At 42.7% G+C, this 14,656-nt stretch overlaps 1 protein-coding gene across 1 annotated transcript in view; it reads left to right on the plus strand.

Annotated features, from left to right (window-relative positions):
- Window positions 1-14,656, plus strand: part of KLHL3 (kelch like family member 3) — a 111,548-nt gene that overhangs the window by 69,145 nt on the left and 27,747 nt on the right. Inside the window, exons 7-8 of the mRNA XM_046665363.1 lie at window positions 2,373-2,489; window positions 6,643-6,792. Coding sequence (XP_046521319.1) covers window positions 2,373-2,489; window positions 6,643-6,792 — 267 coding nt within the window. The remainder of the gene's footprint in view (window positions 1-2,372; window positions 2,490-6,642; window positions 6,793-14,656) is intronic.

Consider the following 14,656-nt stretch of genomic DNA (forward strand, 5'->3'; position numbering starts at 1 on the left):
AGTATTTTTCCATTTCCCTTAGAATTTCTTTTCTTCTCCCTTCCACTTTTTATTTTGAAAAATGTCAAACTTATAGTAAAGTTTGAAAGAATGAATGTTCATATTCTCTTTACCTAGATTCACCAGTTAACATTTTGCCTCATTTGCTTTCTCTCTCTCTCTACAGATTTAACCTTTTATTTTGCTGAATCATTTGACAGTAAATTTCAGGTATTATGACACTTCATTCCTAAACACTTTAGCCTGTACCTTCTAAGAACAAGGAAATTCTCTTTTCTACCCATAAGACCATTATCATACCAAAGAAATTTAATACTGGTACAATAATATATGGTGGGTATTCACATTTCCTAACAGTTTCAAGAGAGTCCTTTATGGCTGTTTCTTTTTAATCCATGATCTAATCATGAATCATTCATTGGGTTTAGTTCTCATGTCTCTAAATCCCCTTAATCTAGGACTGTCTCCCTGCCCTTTTTTTTTTTTTAAATCTTTTGTAATATTCACAGTTTTGATGAATCCAGGCCAGCTGTCTTGTAGAGTGTTCTAAACATGGAGTTGTCTGATTGTTTCCTACGAGATTCAGGTTGCACATTTTAGGAAGAATATCATAGGGGATGCTGTGTCCTTCCCATTAAATCACAATCAGGAATACGGTGTAAGTTTGTCCTGTTATTGGTGGTTCTAACTTTGATTGCTTGTTATAGGTTGTATCTGCCCATTTGAGGCTATCTTCACCTGCCTCGTAATTAATAAGTAATCTGTGAAATGCTATGTTGAGAACAGTGAATATCTTGTTCCCTAACTTTTCAATGACTTTAGCATCCTTTGATGATCTTTGCTGAATCAGGTACCATATTGGTGGTTGCAAAATGATGTTTTTCTAATTCTATCATTCTTTCTACATTTATTACCAGGCATTTTTCTGTGAATGAGAGCCCTTCCTGTACTTGTTTCAGTATCTTTATGGACTCATGGATTCCTTTTTTATTCATTGTGTTATGATCCATTAACTATCTTTTTCTTTTAACTAAGAACATTTTAAATTGAAGTATGATTTACACACAGCAAAATGTATAGATATTAATTGTACAATTTGATTATTTTTGACAAATACACATGCACACGTAACTCCCACCCTATAAAGATGCAGAACATATCCATCGCCACGAAAAGTTTCCTTTGGCTCCCCCAGCCCCGTGAGCAGCACTGATCTGATTTCTTCATTATTCTATTTGATGTTTAAATTGTCCCAAATGTTGGCAGTGAAAGTTCCATTAAGTTTGAGCACCTTCTTGCTTTCTAGCACAAGAAAGTATTCTGTTTTATTCTTAGTTACTACTCCTACTCCTACCACCACTACTACTGCTAATTATTATTATTATTATTGTTTTCCACCAGCTGAAACTATCTTGCGGTATGAATACTAGTTTCACCATTTCTCCATTGTGGGCTTTAGGTTGTTTCCTTTTTTATCCTGTTGCAAAAATGCTGCAGCAGACATCTTAGAACACATATTCTTGCACCACTTTTGTGAATATTTTTGTAGGCTAGAGCTCTAGCAGTGGTATTTCTAGGTCGAAGAATATGCACATTTAAGTTTTTGATTGATATTGCTAAATTCTTCCCTCCTGTCTTAAAAACCCTCGTTAATTGTTTCCACAAACAGCGCTGGTTTCCCAGCAGCCTTACCAACATCGAATTGTATCTGACTGTGTGTATATGGTAGAGCAGGGTTTGAATTTGGACTTATCCTCGAGCAAGGCAAATATCCAAACCATAGATCCTCCTTTTTGGTTCCAAGCCCAGTTTTGATTTGTACAGAAATGAAATCTCTCTTCAAAGGAGAGGTTAAACCCAAGGAGAAATTTTTGCCACTCTTTGTCATTCGGTGTCACATTCACCATTACACCAACTTTTGGCAGAGGATGTGCTTATGTTTTTATTCTGCATTAACCAAACATGGGAGATAAATGAAAAGGGGGGGGCATGAGGGGAATGATGACATTGCTCCCGGGGCTGCTGGTCCTCTTGAGCAGTTTTTATAAAATTGGGTTCACAGTCACTGTTCTGTGTTTCTGCCCTTAAATAACTATTGAAACTGATATTTATTTGCAGTGAATCTGGATGATTCTACATTCAGGGTAGCGGGTTTAGCAGAACGTTTGTGAGTGCGTGTGCAATCACTCTCTGATGTCAGCTAGCAAACAAAGACTTTCTGTTTCTGTTTTATTTTAAATATTGGACCTTAGATTAAACACCTTTGTGGATGGCTTGTAGCGTTTTTTTTTTTTTTTCTCTTTTCAGGTTAGGAATTTGTTTGAAAGCTGTTGTCTCTTTGCTAAAGTTTCCTGGGTTGATTTTCTTTATAGGTATTTGAAGCTGTGATTTCGTGGATCAATTATGAGAAAGAAACCCGTTTAGAGCACATGGCAAAGCTGATGGAACATGTCCGTCTCCCTCTCTTGCCTAGGGATTACCTGGTTCAGGTGAGTGCTGTGCTGTGTGAAGAACCAAGTACCTCTCTGCTTACCCCAGCCTCTAGGAATAGCAGTGGGCAACCCTGGTTGTATGGGGTGCTTGAGGAGTTTTACGGGTCTTTTGTATGCATTGAGGGCACCAACCCACTGGGCTATGTGTGAGTCGTGGTAGTGTAAGGTTTAAGAGCATAGGCTTTTGAATAAGACACCGAGGTTTCAGTCCCTGCTCTACTACGTGTTAGCTTGGAGTTTTTATTTAACCTCTTCAAGCCTCAGTTTCTTCTTCCATGGAAGGGAAATTATAATAGAGCCCAGTGGGGTTGTTGTGGGGACCAAAGGAGTTACAGACAAGTCAGGTGTTTAGCATGGAGCCAGGCATAACAAACATTCGATAGAAATTAGCTGCTTTTATTGTGAAGGACTAAAGCAAGAAGGGTCATTTCCATAATGTCCCTATGTTTCTTTTCGCCTTAGTTTTAGGCAACTTGGGCCGCCATTTAGGACTATAAAAACCAGCTCCTCACAGGTGCCTGGAACACATTATATCTGCTTCCTCTGAGAACATGGTGCCATATGTTTTCTCATTTAATCCTTGTAACAACCCTGTGAGCAGAGATTATAACCTGCTTTTTACAAATTTGGGTCCTGAGGCTTATGGAGGTTGGGATTTATCTGGTGTCATCAGCTAGGAGGAGGCAGGTTCAGGATTCAAATCCAAGTCACCAGGCCCTAAAGCACACGCCTTCCACTAAGCAGGCTGCTGCCTTTAATCCTCTCTGTTCTGTTTATCCATTACATGTCTTATTTTGTATAGTAAATGGCATTAGATACTTTTACAAGCAGGCAGAGGATAAAACTTTAAACGTGTGAGCAAAGCAAAATACCAAGGCAGTAGGCCAACCCTCAGCTATCCCCAAGAAGTCTCTGGAAAGAATGGAAGGTGTGAAGCAAGGATAAGAGGAGATTCAGCAGCCAGCAGCCTAGCTCGGTCCCTTCCCAGCCATCTAACACTGGGCAAATGCTCAACCTTTTTAACCCTCGGTCTTCTCATCTGGCAAAAATAGCACCTGCCCTTATAGGATTGTGAGTAGAATGAGATAATCCATGTAAAGGCTGTAATCCAGTGTTGACTGAATCCTAGTTGACATTACTACAGTCTTCATGAGCACTGCTGCCGTTGGTAGTAGTGAGAGACACAGTACCCTCACAAGTTCTTGTAAAGTCCCCAGCTCATGACACTGTTGACCACAGGCTTGAAGGGTCCCTGAAATGTTCTCTGAGTCTCTGAACCACAGCCCTCTTCTCAGGTGCTGTGCCCTGCATTTTACACTTTCGATGGTACCACTGCCACCTGGTGGCAGCATATCCTTCTTGTAGAAAGGATAAAGTCCCCTAAGTGGAGGGACTGAAAGGGCCTGAGCCCCCAGTGTCAGAGTCAAACCTTCCACTGTCCTGTGGGAAACTGATCAAAGGTAGAGGTGGACATCTGGCCTCCAGTGCAGTCTTGCTTCCACAGTGGGGAATGGCAGCTGTGGACCTGGCTTCCAGAGAAAGCTAAAGGGGCCTTAGAGACCCCTACTTACAGCCTCTATTAGGTATCCGCAATTGAACCTTAACAAAGACATTGGAACGTAGTTCCTGGGTTATTATGGCAAAGTAGGGTTTAGATCTGGAGAAGAAGGGATCAGAGGCAGTGGGCATGAGAACTGTTGTGTTGGACCCCCCTTTTTTTTTTTTAAAAAGGGCATTTGTCAGGCCCTTTTTTTCTTAAAAAAGGGCTCTTTTCAGAATACTCTGGAAAAGGATGTTTCATTAGCACTCTTTTGACCTTGCAACTTCAAACTAGTTTAACGTGCTAGGGATGGCTGATCATGGTGGAGGAGGAGGTGTAGAGAAAGCCCTTGGCAGACCTACTCTGACTTCTAGGGGAGGTATTTTCTTGTTTCTGTCTTTTCAATAGCTACCATTTATTAGCCTTGTATTAAATATTTAAAAATATTGTACTAAGTGTACAACATGCTATATCTTAAAATTAAAAAAAATAGGGCCGGCCCGGTGGCTCAGTGGTTATGTGAGCACATTCTGCTTCTCGGCAGCCTGGGGTTTGCTGGTTCGGATCCCGGATGTGGACATGGCACCGCTTGGCAAAAGCCATGCTGTGGTAGGCATCCCATGTATAAAGTAGAGGAGGATGGGCATGGATGTTAGTTCAGGGCTCATCTTCCTCAGCAAAAATAGGAGGATTAGCAGTAGTTAGCTCAGGGCTAATCTTCCTCAAAAAAAAAAAAGTATGTAACATAAACTTCATCATTTTAACCATTTTTAAGTGTACAAGTTAGTGGCGTTAATTGCATTCTCCATCCTGTACAACCATCACCATATCCATTTCTAAAACTTTTTCATCTCCCCGAATTGAAACTCTACCCATGAAGTACTAACTCTCTGAGGGAGCTTTTCATTCAAGCTGAATGATTTCTTTGGGAAAAGTAGCTGTTCAGGCATTTCTCCTTCTTCTCAAGCTTTTTAAGAGTTCCTCTCTCACACATTTTATTTTTTTGACTGACCCTAAAAGTTTATGGTTTGTCCCAATTTGGTTCAGTCCCTCAGTGGGAGTGTAAAAAAAACCTTCCAAGAAAATGGAGTGTTCTTGGGAATCATCTCTGGGTGAAGAAGTGCCCAATTATCTCGCCGATGCTTCTTTTCCCACCAACTCTAACGCTGGCCAGCAGGTGATGGCCCTGGCCATGTTTCAATTCCTAGTTACAGGGGGGTACCCAGGAAAGGCTCAGCCAGGCCTCGTGCATGACCAGCTTGAGGGCCGAGATAATTGATGTGGGGAGGCCCTTCTTGTTCTCTGACTGGACTGAGTGCCTCAGGGTGAGAACTCTTGTCTTGTTCATTGTTTTCTTTCCGGGGTCCAGCACTGGGCTCCCCAACCAGGAGACATTCAATCAGTGTTAGCTGTTGAATGGAACTGATCTTTCCCAACAGATCCCAAACACTCCAGCAAAGAAAACATGAAGTGGCCTCCGAAGACCACACTGCCCCTTACATTTCCATCACATAGCAATTTGACCCAGGCCAAAGGGTGGAGATTTGAGAGCTCACCAGAATGGTTTCACGCTTGGCCTTTCTCGTGAGTCATTTAGGCTTGCACTTGTTGAGCACCTGCTTAAGTCCATAGCTCTGGAATCAGAGGTGAAGAAGGCACAGTCCCACCTTAGATGGGGTCCAAGATGAGGTCGATAGGTGGGACTTTTGTGCAAGACATTCTTCTGCTCTGATATCACCACCCTGTTAAGAGAGTGCCTCGCTGGCCAGTTTTCTGCCTGAATGTTTCACTTAAGAAGATGGGTATGGGGGCTGGCCCAGTGGCCCAGCTGTTAAGTTTACACCTTCTGCTTCAGCGGCCCAGGCTTCGCCAGCTTGGTTCCCAGGTACGGGCTTACGCACAGCTTGTCAAGCCATGCTGTGGCAGGTGTTTCACATATAAAGTAGAGGAAGATGGGCATGAATGTTAGCTCAGAGCCAGTCTTCCTCTGCAAAAAGAGGAGGATTGGTGGCGGATGTTAGCTCAGGGCTAATCTTCCTCAAAAAAAACAATTGAAAAAAAAGAAAAAAGAAGGTGGATATGAATTCTTCTTATTGACTGTCACATTGTTTTACTCCTTACCTCCAAAGTTTGGCTCATGGATCCTGCCCTCTTCCTCTTTTCCTCCCTCTCCTCATGTCAAATGTTTGAGCGTTTTCCCTAAACACTATAATGCATTCAAACCATGTGGGAAGAAGCTTTCAGGACAACCAGTTGTCTTTGTTTTTGCATAATCTAATCTCAAAATAAACAAACACATAGTCAGTGAGGTTGTGGGTAACTTTAATTTGCCCATTTTACAAAAGAGGAAACTGAGGGTCAGAGGAGTTAAATGGTAGAGCTGGGATTTGTGTCCCTGTCTGTTTGATTCCAGAACCTAATCACTTACTCCACTGTGCTCATGAAATGCAGGAGGTGAGCACCAACTGTGGACCTTTCTCTTGAGGTCTCAGATCATGTGGCGTGGGTATGAATGAGTGTGGGAATGCAGGAATGACACAGCCTGGGGAGGCAGCTTGGGAAATGTGGCTGAGCTTTGCTCCTGGATCACCTGTGGGTTATTACCTCCAGACGGTCGAAGAAGAAGCTTTGATAAAGAATAACAACACCTGTAAGGACTTCCTCATCGAAGCCATGAAATACCATCTGCTCCCTCTGGATCAGAGGCTCTTGATTAAGAACCCAAGGACCAAGCCCAGGACTCCAGTCAGCTTGCCCAAGGTAAGGCCCAGCCCAGTCACTGCCAAGAGTCAGGACCGTGTCCTGGGAAAGTGGCCTTCCACTCCTGCCTCCAAGTCTTTCCTCGCCCGTGGCTGCCCTGCATCTTGGTTGTGTTTACCACTTAGGAGATGAAGTCTGCTGGTTCCTCTCGATCTGCTGGTACCTCTTTCTTCTGGGGTCTGTCTTTCTTAAGAGATTCAAGATAACCTCCAGTGTCACCAGAGAGGTTTGAGAATAACTCGGAGCTCTTCCGTCTTCCCTCCTTCTTGTTTCACACCATGGTTTGGGCTCTGTTTCTATTGGAAGCAGAGGGTTAGTTGTGTGGGTCTTGACAGTGATGGCCATCATTGTCCTCTTTCTAGGCCATTATTTGTGTCTGAACAGTCCTAGTCTGGTTCCTTCCCTCACCACAGAGCCATAAAGGACAATCAGGGCTGCCAGAGGACAGAAGGGGCCTGAAAGTGTCTGACAGGTAATGAAGCAGGAGATGCAAACAGGGAAAATGAGACCTTGTGAGGGGGCAGCCAAGGGAAAGGAAGGATGCGCATAGGAGGGACTCCATGATGGAGATCTGTGCTGGATACTGGCTGCTTTGGTTCCCTGCAAGTGCCCTGCCCTCTGGTCCTCAGGTCCCTCATCTGCAGAATGAAGGATGCTGCGCTAGACGATCTCTAAAGTTCTTTCTGGCTTGGCATTCGAGTAGTCGTTCTAGGATCCTAACATACTGCTGTCTGGGGGAAGGTTCTAGTCAACCCAAGAGGAAAGGTGGGAGGAGAGGAGTAAGTTGTATTGCTCATCGACTGCACAGTTGGCAGCACTGGGGGTTATTTAGGCCCTTTCTTCGTTCACCTCCTCCTCTTTTGGGCTGACTGCCATACTCCTCACCTGCTGCTTCCAGGAAGGGTTTCACAGGGCTTGAGAAGCAGGTTGTTGTCCGAGACCAGATGTTTGGACTCTCCAAGGTTTGCTGTTCCTTCTCTCTGCTCTGCTCTGTGACGCCGGGTCATGGAAAATGTAGTGGTTGTGATGTGAATGAAGGCTACGAACGTCCCACGTAATAATACAAGCAGCTGACATGTTTTGAATGCTGCTTATGTGCCAAGGAGTGAGCTGAAGGTATCACGTTGCTTAATCCTCTCAACAACCCTAAAAGGTAGAGGCAGTTATCCCACTTCCACAAAGAAGAAACTAAGGGTTCAAGAGATTAAGAGACTTGCCCCAGGTCAACGTAGCTGATGTGGTAGAAGCAGCATTTGAGTTGAGTCTGTCTCACCCTCTAAACCTGTTCTCTGAACCCGCGCCATCCTGCGCCCTGCTTCACCTTTGTAAACCTGAGTGCGTGTACCTACCTGTCTGCCTCCTGTGGCCTCCTGCTGGTTAGCAGGGGCGGCCACGGGGCAAGGGCCTTGGTCTGACTGGCCATTTGCTTTACTGCGTGTGGATGCCTTTTGTTTTATTTTGTTGAAATATCGCATTGAAACTTCTTTGTATTTTTCAAAAAGAAAATAACTGAGAGTTTTTAAATTATAGAAATATGTGCTCATTGTAGATGATTAAAAGGATACTGGAATTTCAAAATAAAGTGAAAAATCACCTGAAATCTCTCCATCCAGGGACAGTCTCTGCTGTTATTTTGGTGAATTTTCTTCCAGACATATCTCTGTGCACTTATTCACAAATAGATAAATATGTATACTTTTAGATAAATCGAATCTTGCTACACAGATTAAAATCTTTTTTCCTCCTCCTCAGCCATATGCTACAGACCATTTCAATGTTACCAACATGGGTGAAATCAGCATTTGCATTGTAATAGGTACATGGTATTTAAGTTTATTTATTTAACTGTTCTCTATTGATGGGCTTTGCAATAATTTCCATTTCTTAAGTATTATAAACATTTCTGTATCAAACATCTTTTAAAAGGCGCCATTTTGTTTTAGTTTGCACTTCTTTAATTGTGAGTGAGATTAATGTTGGTTTCATATGATTATTGGCATTTGTGTTTTTGGAGGGGGAATTCGCTGTTCATGTCCTTTGCCCATTTTTCTGTTGGACTCGACTTTTTTTATCTAGGGTTTTTAAGGGCTCTTTTTAGGTTAAAGAGGTTAAGCCTTGGTATGTATTTAAAGTATTATTTTCTTGGTTTGCAGTTTGCCTCTAAACTTGTTTATCACATTTTTTTGAATCCCCCCAAATAATTTTTAAGTAGTTAATCTATTTTTTGCTTTATTGCTTAGGTTTTCATCATACTGAGAAATGTTTTCCTTGCTCTAAGATTAAAAAAAAAACCCAAACTCTCATGTTCTCTTCAAGTACCTTTATGATTTCTGTTTTACATTTGGATCTTTGATGCACTTAGAATTATTTGTTTTGGTGTAAGGAGTGAGGGTAGGAATCAGCTTTATTGGTCTTGCAGATCATGAGCCAGTTGCCCCAAAGTTATTTTAGTAAATAACCTCCCTCCCCCATCGATTTGAATGCCACCCATAGTCATGATCTAAATTCCACAAGCTTTGTGTCTTGAGAATACGGATTCTAAGGTGCACTGTGGTTGTGTGTGGAGGCGGTTTTTATGTCGCGGGTTTCAGCTGGCCTTGTTGTGTGTCTTTGTGACTTTTCTCTTTAGAAACTGAGGTTCTCATCCGATGTGATATTAGGCTAATGCAATCTTTTCCTGGGGAGTGTATTCTGGAGCCAAGGAAATAGTGCGGAGCTGGCCCAGTTTCTGTGTGTGGAGACCATACCCAGTGACCTCTCCTTTTCTAGACTCCACATCTAGCTTTTACCATGTACACCCACAAAAAGAAAGTTCTAAAAATCAAAGCCAAGTTTGTGTCTGAGCTGGGACCAAGCATGCTGGGAAGCCCCCTGGGTATTGAGTCTGTAGTTAAGAAGAGTCCACCCCGTGTTTCAGGAGGCCAAAGTCGTCCCCTGTCACCTCTACTCCCTAGGGAACATTTATTTTCAGGATGAAAATGTTCAGATCCCTGGACATATAGCCTTCCACAGGCAACTGGAACCAGGACTTCCTTTGAATCTGTTGAAGGAATGGAAAAAAGGCACCTCTGCTCTTTGCCTCATTGTTCCCTTGTCTTTAATCCTTGAATGGCTTAAAGTTGTATGTATTATCCCACCTGCTTTTCAAGTTCTATTCTTGTCACTGTTGTTTGGGCACTTAAATTAAGGAGAGGATCTCCAACTGTGGGTTTGAGGGAGCGGATGTGCTGAGCAAATGATCGCGTTGAGGATTATCAGATTGTACATCATCTCAATAAATCGTCGTGATAATAGGTCAGGACTATCCGTATCCCTGCTTTACTGAGCTTACTCAGAGCTGTTAAGTAGCTTGCCCAGTTACACGGCTAGTTAGGTGCAGAGCTGGGGTTTGAACCAAGGTCTGTTCCACTCCAGAGGCCGTGCTTTTTTTCTTACACCACACTGCCTCCCAGGAAACAGCTTTCAGGTTTTGGTGGCAGATAAGAAAAAAAATCATTTTCTTTCTTTCTTTTTTTTGATCAGCAAAATCTCTTTTAATTAAAGCACTGTAACATCCCATTCATCTCATTAAGAGATGCATTTCCAATACATTTCCTTCCTTTTTTAATTTATTTTTTTAGAGCAGTTTTAGGTTCACAGCAGAATAAAGGGGAAGGTACAGAGATTTCCCATATACCTTCTGCCCTCACACATGTGTAGCTTTTTCCATTATCAACATCCCAGATTGTTTTCTTTTAAATTCAGATTTACTGAGGTATAGTAATTTATACACAGTAAAATTGCTCTTTTTAGGGATGCATTTGACGAACTTTGACAAATGCATATAGTCCTGTAACCACCATCCCAATCAAAATATAAAATGTTTTAATCACTCCAGAAAGTTCCCTTCTGCTGCTTTGTAGTCAAGCCCCTTTGTCTACCCCCAGCCCCTGGCAACTGTTGATCTGATTTCTGTCCTTACAGTTTTGTCTTTTCTGGAACGTCAAATAAATGGAATCATGCCTTTTGAGCTTGGCTTCTTTCTCCTAGCAGAATGCTTTTGAGATTCATCCACGTTGTTGCATGTATCAGGAGTTCTTTCCTTTTTATTGCTAAGTAATGTTCCATTGTATGGGTATGCAGTAATTTCTTTATCCATTCACTAGTTGATGGACATTTGCATGTCCAATTTTTGGCTACAGATAAAGCTGCTCTGAACATTCACTTACAGATCTTTGTGTGGACATATGTTTTAATTTCTCTTGTGTAAATACCTATGAGTAGAATTTCTGGGTTGTATGGTAAGTACATATTTAAAAGAAATTGCAAACCTGTTTTTCAAAATGGCAGTACCATCATGCATTCCCACCAGCAATGTACGAGAGTTCCAGTTACTCCAGAGTTTCACCTACTTGTATTATCTATTTAAAAAAATTTTGGTTATTCTAATAAATATGTGGTGCTATCTCAATGTGGTTTTAATTTTCATTTCTCCAGTGGTTAATGATAGCCAGCCCAGGTGGTCTAGTGGTTAAGATTTGGCGCTCTACCTTTGTGACCTGGGTTCATTTTCTGGTCAGGGAACCACACCTCCTGTCTGTAGATTGTCGTACTGTGGCAGCTGTGTGTTTCTGTGATGCTGAAAGCTTTGCCACTGGTATTTCCAATACTAGCAGGGTCACCCATGGTGGACAGGTTTCAGTGGAGCTTCCAGACTAAGACAGATTGGGAAGAAGGGCCTGACCACCTACTTACAAAAATATTGGCCATGAAAATCTTATGAATAGCAGCAGAGTGTTGTCTGACATAGTGCTGGAAAATGAGAGGATGGTACAAAAAAGAGTGGACAGGGTTCTGCTCTGCTTTACACAAGGTCTCTAGGAGTCAGAATCATCTTGATGGCGCTAACAACAACAATGACTAATGATACTGAACATCATTTCGTGTGCTTATTTGCCATCTTATTTCTTCTTTGATGAAGTGCCTGTTCAAAGCTTTTGGGTGTAGTGAGGATTATGTCCTACTTTATATCCTCTTTTGGTCAGTAATTTAGATTGACCCTAGAACGTTTGGTTCAGCCCACAAGTCCAGTATTGAATGAATCCAGTTGTCGTTCCTGTAGGGTTAGATGGGTTGTGAAGCACTTAGATTAAACAAAGCCAATATCATTAATAAACTATGAACTATCATGCATGCATCATACATTAATTCATAAGTTTATTAATTTACTTGTTCAACACATGTACAGTAAGTCACCAGTCGCCAGGTATTGGCCTAGTTGCTGGAGCCACAAAGACTCATATGAGCTGGTCCCTTCCCCAAGGTGCTCTAGATTAGGCAGAGGGGAGACAGATGTAAAAGGACAATTACAGTGGATGTGTAAGTGCCACAGTAGAGGTACGGGCACTCTAGGAGCTGGAGAGGGCCGAGGGGTTGGGGAAGCTTTCTGCAGGAGCTGAGGCCCGAGCTCTCTCCAAGGTCAAATGGAAGTTGTCTGAGAGCAAACATCCAGAAACTGGTTTAGATGACTGCAGGTGAGCACTGGCTCCCACCCTCTGGTGGCCACTTCAGTAATTTGTACTTTGTGCTTTGTTGCTTCCCTGGGTCATTGTGTCCTTATCACCAAAGGCTTTGATGATTATACAAGCAGGATTGTTTAAATACAGCTTCCTTGTGTTTTGGGAAAAGCACTTCATATATATTATCTTATTTTATCTTCATAACAACTCTGGAAGTTCTGATGTTGGAGAAAACAGAGATTCAGTGAGATCGAATGACTTTCCCAGGGTTTCACAGCTCTTAAGTGGCGGCGCAAGGGCTGGGATCCAGGTCTGGCTGTCTCAAGGCCTATGCTTTTGACCCCTGCACAGTACTAACCCCACAATAATGGTAAGAGCAGATCTCAATTGCTGAGCTCTTAGCATGTTCCAAGCACTGGACTACTGATGTACATTTATCTCACAGGATGTTCACAATTCTAACTGCCCCCATTTTACACATGAAGAAATTGGATCTTGGGTTATGTCACCTACTCATTATGTATTAGTCATCAGTTTCTGCATTAGAAATTGTCTTAACCTTGGTGGCTTAACACAACAAACTTTTATTATTTCACAATTTCTGTGGGCAGGAAAATGGAGAGGCTTAGTTGGGTTGCCCTTGCTCAGGGCCTCTCATCAAGTTGTAGTCGAGCTTTGGGCCTGCAGTCATCAAGGCTTGTTTGGGGAGGATGTGATTCTAAGCTCACTGTTGTGGTTGCTTGTTGGTTTCAGTTCCTCACCCTATGGGTCTCTCTGTAAGCTGCTTGAGTGTCCTCATGACATGGCAGCTGGCTTCCCCCAGAGTGAGTGATTCTACAACAAGAGAATGAGAAAGCACACCCAAGACAGAAGCTGTAGTCTTTTTATAACTACTCTCAAAGTGATGTCCCATTACCTCTGTATATTTTATTTGCTAGGTGCAAGTCAGTAAGTCCAGCCCATGCTCAAGGGGAGGGGAATAAAGTTCCATGTCTTGAATGGAGGAATATCAAAGAATTTGTGAATTATCTTTAAAGCACAACTAGTAAATAGCTGAGCTGAGATTTAAGCCCAGGATGACTAACTCTAGACCCTGTACTCTTAACTGTTAAACATCATACTGCCTCCAAATTTCATAAAAGCAATTTAGCTGTGTGCCATATGGAAAGAAACCTGATTCCTGCCCTCTGGAGACTTTTCAGAAGTCTGGGAATGTAAGATAGAAATATCTGTGGGCAAATGAGTGGAGGAAGAGAAGACCGTTAGGAGATAATTGGGATAGTTGGAGGAGCAGCCACAGGAATTCCAAAGGCAGGCCAGTTGGGGCTTTCATGAATTCAGTCCAGACAGGCTTTCTGACAGAGCTGACTTTGAGAAACAAAGTGGTGGAGAGAGATTTGCACTGTTCTCAACAGTGAACCTGTTTGCCAGTCCAGCCCTCTCCCTGAAATAAATAGAACTCTGCCTTGAGATAGCTGCAGAGGCTAATAAGGCTGTATTTTCCTGAGCTGTATATGCACAGATCATACTGACATATTCAAGCCGGAACAGCTAATAGCATCATCTGGGCTCCCACACATTCACTACCCAGCACTTTCCTTGAGGCTGGGTTGCCACGGACGACCAGAGGCTGTCTCCCAGCTGCTCCAAACACTCCTACATTACCCTGTTGCACAGATGGCAACAGAGAAATGAGTTTCCAGGAAGATGCAAATAAACCCTTTGGAGATGTACTGAGCCTGGCACTTTTCACTGACTTTTCAGTTCAGTTGACATCTCTATTGAACTCTTTAAAAATGACACCAAAAAACCATTTGGGCTGGAAGTGGGTGGCTTCCTCCTGAGTCGGGCTGTCCTGCTTTCAGCAGATGCTGTTGGAAACAAGGCTGTTGGCAGGGTGGGTAGGATGACTCCTCACCTGGGCCAGGCTGCTGGTGGGCACTGCTCCTCTTCCATCTTGGCCCTTTAAATGGACCCAGGCCACACCTGGAAAACACCTCAGGGTGCTGAAAAAGCCCCAATATCACTGCTGGAATTAGTGGTGCTCACCCTCCCATTCACAGATCGTTAAGTGTCCTTTTCTACCATTTATTGAGAATCTGTTCTTTAGCAACTGCTTTAAACAATAGTAATGATACGGGTGTTGATCTAACAATAAAAGCTACCATTTAGTGTGTGTTATTTACCAAGCACTGTGCTTAGTGCTTTATGTCATTTAAGCCTCCTGACACCCAGAGGGGAAACACCCAATATCCTGATATTACAGGTGAGGAGAGTGAGGCTTAGCAAGGTTCAGCGCCTTGCCCATGGCCGCAAAGCTATTTAGAGGCTGGGCTGATATTTGATCCCAGTTGTGTCTGACTCCA

This window comes from Equus quagga, chromosome 7 (genome assembly GCF_021613505.1).
Source record: "Equus quagga isolate Etosha38 chromosome 7, UCLA_HA_Equagga_1.0, whole genome shotgun sequence".
NCBI classification, from domain to species: domain Eukaryota; kingdom Metazoa; phylum Chordata; class Mammalia; order Perissodactyla; family Equidae; genus Equus; species Equus quagga.